This window comes from Rhopilema esculentum, chromosome 10, assembly GCF_057945365.1.
Source record: "Rhopilema esculentum isolate cy_ngs chromosome 10, ASM5794536v1, whole genome shotgun sequence".
Taxonomy (NCBI): Eukaryota; Metazoa; Cnidaria; class Scyphozoa; order Rhizostomeae; family Rhizostomatidae; genus Rhopilema; species Rhopilema esculentum.
The window spans coordinates 885,527-894,081 of NC_142824.1; the positions used below are offsets into that span (position 1 = coordinate 885,527).

The 8,555-nt window shown below is 38.8% G+C and overlaps 1 protein-coding gene across 1 annotated transcript; it reads right to left on the bottom strand.

Moving 5' to 3' along the window:
- Positions 1-1,765: 1,765 nt before the first annotated feature.
- Positions 1,766-4,969, bottom strand: LOC135687350 (uncharacterized). The gene is made up of 2 exons (XM_065203894.2): positions 4,911-4,969; positions 1,766-4,665 (listed from the first exon to the last, which is right to left on the bottom strand). The coding sequence occupies exon 2, from the start codon at positions 4,621-4,623 to the stop codon at positions 1,858-1,860; it is 2,766 nt and encodes a 921-aa protein (XP_065059966.2). The 5' UTR covers positions 4,624-4,665; positions 4,911-4,969; the 3' UTR covers positions 1,766-1,857.
- Between the last annotated feature and the right edge of the window lie 3,586 nt (positions 4,970-8,555).

An 8,555-nucleotide genomic window follows, 5' to 3' on the forward strand; every position in this document is an offset into this window, starting at 1 on the left:
TTTGTTTCCACTCACTCTAGCCACCGCACTCCCCCCAAACCCCTACAAAAACTTTTCTTTAAACTTCACCTGCATTGAACACGGGGAGTTTGCCACCCCTACTCCATGGCTACGGGCTTGCTTTTGTGTTGCGTATGCATGTAATTCTTTACTTAACATTTATTTGCGATCATCGGCGGATCCAGACTACAGCAACCTATGCAGAAGCATAAGTCAGATTTTTCTAACAACAAAATGAAATTGAAACCATCAAAATGAAAGTTTTTTTGGCAAATTCTTCAGCAACTTCCGTCCTTGTTCTGCCCCCGTTGATACCAACAACATGCAAAAGACAGAGCATTTATTTTGCTGACTCTTTCTCGGCCTCTGCACAGAATAGTCGAGTGGCGATTCTAGGCATTTATCTGGTCCGTATTTTCTGAATCCAGAAACTTGTTTGTTTTCGAGAGCCAATCACCACTTGTTTGACCTATGCAAACCTCTTGAAAGCCAATCAGAGTGTACTTCACCTCTGCAATCTTTGGCGCGAGCATAGGTGAGATTTGATTTATCGAATCAGAAGCCGAGGTTGCCTTTGCAGCCGTACATCCAACCAATAGGAATCAGAGTTGACGTATGCAATTGTTAACAGTGGACCTATGCAATTGTTTGTTGTAATCAATGAAATGTAAATTGACAATCACTGCTTCACCTCTGCTAAGCAATTAGCTAAGCCAGTCACTCTGTACTGTCTGTTCTATAGTGGTAAGACCGCTACGTTCGGAATGTGGGTGACCCTGGATCAAATCCTCCAGGGTTCGAGCAGCACGGAAGCTTTTTCCTTCGAATTGCAGGTGGATTTTTTCTCCTTTTGGGAAGTCGTTTCCTTGGAATCCCTTTTTGGATCCCCCTATATCAATATCAGTGATACTGATTTTTTTCAGAAAAAAATTGGGCGCTTCCAACAGAAAAGGGCGTGGCCTCTCTTTCTGACGACTTTTGCATAGGTCAGAATTCAGGCTGGCTCCGCGCCTGTTTGTGATCTATTGGCTTTGCCTGAGGTGGGCGATTAATTGTTACAAGAGGCCACATGAGAAACCTGAACAGAGCTTAAGGGTCGAACGCGCAATTCATTCTCTTCCTATGTAAAGAAACAATAAATTATTCTATAGTTAAACCGCTAGTAGTTATCAGAAAGATATAGATATTACGTAAATGGTTATAGAAATTTATGAAAATTTGGCTGACACACACGCGGGCCGGACAGTTAAGGTCAAAAGGGCCGGATGTGGCCCGCAGGCCGTAAGATGCCCAGGTCTGGACTACCGTAAATCCTCGAATTAGCCCCCTGGGGGCTTATTTGTATTTAATATTTTTGGATGGAGGCCTATTCGAGGGGGGGGGGGCTTATACGAGGGAGGGACTTATACAATTATTGTAGGCATTAAGAAGACATTATTAAAAAACCTCGTTTATTTTAGTAAGAATCTCTTTATGAGCATTTAATTAATTACTACCAAAAGTATCAATTTCTTGTGGTAATTTAATAAAACGCCATATAGGCAACCTCAAATGGAGGGGTCCAATTCGAGAATTTACGTTAGCAGTGGGGGCTTATTCGAGGGGGGGGGGGGCAATTCGAAGATCTAGGATATGCGTTCCAGACATACTTTCAGGAAATAACTTGCACAGTGAGATAGTAAACAAAGAGTGGTGCAAATTTTGCACAGCGTATATAATTTATACAACATTAGAGATATCTGCATCAATTATAAAGTATATTGAATTTTATTTAAGGAGCATTAAATTAGAACTTGATTTGTAGCAATCATATTCAACATTTTCATTGTCTTTCCTGAGCAACATTAGAGGGCTTCGTTATTCGCAAACATCTGGTTTTGGAACACTAGGATCGCTTTGAATGCACGTGAGCAAGTCATTTCTGATTTCCGAGCTGCGGGTCGATCCGTACATAACTCCAACACTCTTCATTGTCGCTTTTGTGTATTCGTGATACAAATCATAAAATTCGCCCTCTCCACTCCGAAGATTAACAACCACATCCCCATATTCGTTGACAATTTTCTCCACGCCCATCAAAACATGCTTCCAGCCACTTTCCTCTCCAATTTTAACTGGAAACTTAGGGTTGTTGTGAAGTTCAAGCTCCCATTTGTACTTGACGACACCATTGAGGGTTTTCCAATACTTCCTATTAATCAACATGCGTTTGTAATATCCATCTATGCCACATGGTTCAAGAAACCTGCTCGAACTCAGAATTATTATGTCTCCCGTGCTGCCTTTCATGTTAATGCTGTTACTAAACTGCACTGGTGAATCAGGACACACCAAATGAATAAGATCGCTTTTATCACTCATTTCTATAGATGAGCTTAGATCAGCAGATGTGTTCATTCCCTCGTAAAATACAATATCTAAATTGTTAATGCTTCTCATATAGGCCATGCAGCCGCCATTCACATTACTTGAAGACACTGCAAGGGAGCATTTTGAGTGCACTGTTACCGTGGCCAGCAGCACTTTCCCATCTTGTCCTCCTTTTTCATGGATGCCAATAGAATTCTCTCCGCTGCAGTACGAACTTCTTTTTACTAACTTAGACCCTTGTCTCATTGCACTGCGTCGCTTCTTAGCATTTTGTCGCAAGCCGTAAATCTTTAATTGTCTACCTTGATAAAGGACATCATTGGAAGAAGCTTCCATATCAAAGTTGAGGAGCTCGAGGCTGGGAGAGTATGCGTCGCAAGGGTTATACGGTGCATCCCTGAGGCCTCCTTCTGTTGAATCGATGATTTTGAAGTTCCTTGTTTCTGTTTGTTTTGCGAGTGCTCCTACGTCTATTTTGTACTCAGAATATCCTTTTCGTTTGATGACGGTGAAATCAAATCCGTTCTCGCCTTTTTTTGTTGCATGCATTGTAATCCTGTCGGAGTAATCCGAACCTGCAAGTATTTCTACATTTTTTATGGTTCCAAACTGATGTTGGTATCCGTTTCCAAATGTTGACCACACTCCGCTTCTTGCATCGTAGTGAATATTCTGAGAGTACGCCACACCATCGTATGCATTAAACGACAGGGTGTTGTGTCCTTCACTACCAAGATCAGCGTCTAGTATGTTTTGATAATTCTGCTGTATTAACCCAATTGCTCCGTCAATATTGAGTGCATCATTCCCAGCTCCGGTACGGATGATGATCTTCTGATCGGAGCGAATGGTCGGCATTGCTCCCAGGGCAACCAAGTCGTCGTAGGGTTTGTTGTCGTTTGTTTTCATGTCTGTCCTTATTTCGAAGCCCCTCAAATGTGCAAACATATTGTTTTCTTGAAGCACGTTGCTTTGCACTTGGTCGGTATTTATCAGGATCATCGAACCTTCATACGGTGGTAATCCAGGCGGTACAGCCCCGGACACACGCGTGCCACCATTTTTGGTTAAGCCATAGAATCCATGTCCAAGGTTAAATCCACTGCTTGCGTAATGGTTACTTTCCAGCAAATACTCACAAACATACCCATTCACAGACTGGCCATTTTGTTTTGGATCCTCGCATTTCATATTAAATTCATCTGATATTCTCTTTAGTCCCAGCGGTTTTCTTTTACCAAAGTCTAGCACGGGTCTAGGGTTCAAAATTCCCCACATTGGCATATGTCCCTGGTTGACCACATAAAGATCGTTTCTGTCAACGTCGTTATCACTGAGAATCTTACTTGCTGTGTATAGTTGGTATCTTGAATATCGGTCTAATTCCATCATCATACTGAATTTTCTCTCTCGCTCGATCTTAGCGTGATCAACGGGCGGCTCGTAGAACAATTCGATTAGCGTTGCTCCAATCGCTAGTACCAAACCAACGACAGCACCAACTGGTCCAAGAACAGATGAGCTTACCACCAGAGAGGCCACGAATGTAGCAATGCCAACAATACTTGAAGCAATACCAAGTGATGCTGATGCGATTTCACCGTAGTTACAAGTCACTGGGTCAGTATTACAGTCCTTAATGGCACTGCTCAGAGACCATGCATCGATGCCAATTCCAACTACATCGAAAATAGGTCCTAGTACTTTGGTGACGGATTTCACTTTGAGCCACTTCTGTGCCTTTTTGATAAGATTGTACGTTTTTGCTTTGCCTGGCACTGTCTGCAACTTTGCCACATCACTTTCAAATGCCTTCAACACCTTAGATTTTTCTTCCTTCAAAACTCTCTTGACAGCTGTGTCATCTAGAGTCTTTAAGTCAGTATCCAGTTGATCCTTTATCTTTACGTTGTAATCTTTCCATGCATCTGAAGTAGCTTTGAAAGTTGCATCTTTTGAAATCGCTTCAACAACAGTCTCCGTTACTGGGATCAGTGCTCCTCCTCCAATGTCCATCACGGCCAACGTGACAATTGCTTGATTGAGATTCTCTTTGACATCTTCCTCGTTATCTCCTCGCAAAGCTTGGGAGATAGCTGAAATGATTGACGATCTGGAGTATACACCTAGCCCAAAATTTGCCACTTTGAGTTGGCTTGAGACTTTAGTCAGTACAGATTTTGCTGCAATTCTTGCTGCTGCATAATTGGCCAAACCGGCAAAAATCACGATCAAAGATAATGCCTTGATCATGGTACATGCAATTTTAAATTGCCTTCGTAGATGTTACGTCGCCTGTAGAGAAAGCAAAAAGAGTGCTGAAACATGAATAAAAATCGACTATGGAATAAATAGAAAATGGGTTATCTAAAAAAAAAACCACTTGAAAAAGCAGAGTTCAAAATTGTCAATCATTCCAGTCTAGGAACCTAGATTGACATAAAGTGACTAGCATTACTTGGATTTTTGCATAGGATACGTAAAAGAGCTGATTCATACAATGCTATTTAAATGATAAAAAAAACCAAGAAACAGTGTACCTGTGAAATCTTCTTAATTCTTTTACCAATGCAGCAGAGATCTGATGTGTTTGGAGCAACCTACAATACATGCATTTTATAATGCAATGTCGCTTCTTTTAATTTGTTTAGCTGCATAGGCGGTGTTGAGGGTCTCATCAAAATCGCTCAAAAGCACTGATGGAGTAATGGGCATCTAATTGCTCTAAAAGGGTAATTTATATTTTTAAATCCGAGATATTTCAACAAAATACCGTGTGATTGTTGATATCAATTAAAAGCTAAGCCTGGAATTGTGCTAAAGAAACCCCCAAGAAACCAGACCCTGGAGCTTGGTGTTAAACATTGAAGTTCTGTTGCATTCTTTAAAATTTATCTTTTTTATATATTAACAGTTACAATGATCTTGTTTTGTGTCTGAAAGGGCATGCCATCAGCCACATTTGTAATGTCAAGCATCTTCTTTTAGCAAAAATGTAATACTTGTTTGGCGACACTAAATCTTGCTGTAGCTTTCGAAACAGTAAAGAAAAGAAGCATTGATACAGTAAATGGATAGCTGGCAAATGAATATAAAGTTTATCTTAGTAACCAAATAATCTCTTTTGGAAATGGTAGATTCAAATACGCTTTACCGTATTAGCATCATGAAGAAACGCATGAAAACTCCTGCTAATTTATTTTGCTGATCTGCTATTCTGTCAGCAAGGAAGAGCAAAAGCTAGTGAATATGCGCCCGTTATTGATATTCTCTCTTGCTAACAGCTTTCAATACTTTCAAGAGGTGAAGTATGTTTGTTAACCTATTTAGGCAAGCCTATTGCTAGTAGATGATATGTACGCAATGCGTCATGACACATCCAGGACTTAAGATGACTAAAACTATTTCTAAAAGGTATACTTTTGCATTGACATAGCTGCAAAGAGGCTCTTGCAGAAAGTTCTAAAGTGCTTTTTTATGACAAATAATGCCTTGGTAGGCTTGGGTTTGTCTGACGAGAGTTTGTTGGGGATGTTACACCCCCCAGGATCTTCATGAGTTACTAGTAAAATCATTGGTAGGATGGCAATAACGCTTTCCTCGTCTGGATGTCAGTTGCTTAGTCGGGGTTGGTAACTGTCATCTGATCTATTTAGAATGAATTTGAATACAGATTGTGTTGTATTTAGATGGTATAGACACCACAAGGCAATGAAAAGCATATAGCTTGATGCAAACTGCAGATTAATGATAAACTATAAAATTAGTTTTTTGATAGCTAATTAACAACTAGTTGGCTCCCGAGTAGAGAAATACCAAGTATTACTATTATACAAGTATACGTATTTGCAAGTCTTCATGATGCAGAACTCTGTACACTGTGATGCATCACAGTTGATCAGAATATCACTGACTTAACAATTTCAATCCTGATGTTAACGAGCAAAGGAAGATAGAAGCAAAACATGGTTGATGAGCCGATGCCAAAGCACAAGTGATTGGAAGGATATCGAGCATTACATTCAAAGGAAACTAATCTTATTTTCGTTGATTTGATTACAATGTAAGAAAATGTAGAGAACTTTGTTGCAAATTAAAAAATATTGTTCTTTAATGTTATTTTCCAAACCCAGCGTTATTATGATTTACATGAAGCAAATAGGGGATTTGCGAGCAGTAAACTTTGTGTTTTCATTCTTGTGCGGTGTCCTCTCTTCTGTTTATTTTATTCACTAGATTGTCAATCAAACACATTTCTGCCCCCTTGGATGATGAGGTACTTCAAGTAAAACAAGAAAGACTTTGGTGGCAGACCTTAGAAGCACAAGAAAATCCGTGGCTACGCAAAGTGACTACAGAAGTGCTTATAAATGGATGTGGGATCCAATAAAAATTCTTTCTGAGGCTGTGTAATAGAAAAAGAAGCATTGCTATGTTTAATATAGAAGCACTATTTTTATCGATATTGAGACTTAAAGAAGAGTTTTGCCAATCTTCCAAAGAATTGGCAGTGTTGACAAATTTTAGGCTGGTTGAACTTCTCACATGACATAATGGCTGTATTAAGATTCATTTCTAAATGCGCATGCCATGAAAGACAATGCTGTATACGGCTGCATGCTATATACAGTCCTTCCTTGGAAGTTTACAGACAGTGCATAATTGTTTTCAAGTTCTCTAGGCATAGGATGTCAAGGACAATATATCGGATAATCGTGCAAGTGCATATTTCGTACCTGGATACGAACTGGACATCTCTGGCTGAATACACTATGCATTCAAATGGATTCGATTAAATGATCCATTTAAATGAAAAAATGTCTCCGTTTACACTCATCCATTAAATTGAATCAGTATTTTTAAAGTGTCTCCTCATTTCATCATGGCATAATGAAATGTTGCTGCTTCTGTCATAATATTGCAATTGCTTATAAAAAACGAAAACTTATGCGCGAAAAATTAAATAGGCAACAAAGATCCGTCTCGGTTAAGCCCTGGTTGACCCGAAAAATGTGCTAGGAGTTGATAACATGCTTTTGCAAGAATTTCCTTCGGAAGAAGGCGACGAGTATCAAAGGTTCTTGAAAATGTTTTGCAAAAATATCAACGAGCTCTGCAACTCGTTGAATTTGGTATTTAAAAAAATCAACACAAGGCTGCGAGAGGCAATACCAGTAAAGATAAATTTCTCATCAGGGCTCGTTAATTTTGTTTGTCTTGCATCTCTTCTGCGATACAGACGCGATCTTGCGTCCCAAAGACAGCTTTTCTCTCTCCCTAAATTTATAAACTCTTCGCCTTTTTTTAATTCTTTGACTCTTTGCAGCCAGTTATAAGAATTTCAATAAGCAGCGTGAACAAGAAAATAACCTGGCTGATGGAGTGAAGTCTTTAAAGTGCAGTGTATGTCATCAAAGACAATAGGCTTGAAAGAGGAATAAAGAATACAATAAAAAAAAGTTGGACGAAAGTTGAACACATCCAACTTTTTAAAAGGAATTTTCACTTTGTCGAAACAGCCATTTTAGCATGCAATTTTGCGTTTACACTGTTCATTTTCCAGCTATCCATTTAATCGAATCAATTTAAATGCATAGTGTATTTCAGCTTTTTAAGAATATAATAACTATTCAGTCTAGAATGACTTCAATCATAAACTCATTAAACATGAATAATTAAACATAGCTCATTCTGTTTTGCCCTTCCTTCAAATTGCGAGATTCTACCAAAGACTAACACGTTTCAGTTATCTTTCATTCTTTAGTACACATTTCTTCGAACTAAAGTTAGAGACTTCACCTTATCAGAATTTAAATTCCATGAAAGGCAACCCTATTCCATCAAATAAATAATTTAAACGGCCTCAAAGTGCCACGCTAAAAAACTCAATATACTTTTGGCTAATTTTAATTTTTTCCAAGCCATCATGGACTTCAAAATACATGTAAACTACCAAAGGCAAATAGCAATCAATATGTTTATGAAAAATTCCAGAAGAAGATTATATTCAAGTTAAATATTTGTTTTTAAAACATTGGAAATGAACACAGATAGCAGGTGTTTCACTTTTGCTTACCAGCTGCCAGCAAAACTCCAAAAAACTTCCTTCATCGATAAATTAAATCAATAACAATTAATGCTGATCGAGGAAAGTGTTATCAGAGTTAATTTCACGAGGAATGTTG

Coding starts and splice junctions, on each gene's coding strand:
- LOC135687350 (XM_065203894.2), bottom strand. CDS start 4,623: ATGATCAAGGCATTATCTTTGATCGTGATTTTTGCCGGTTTGGCCAAT.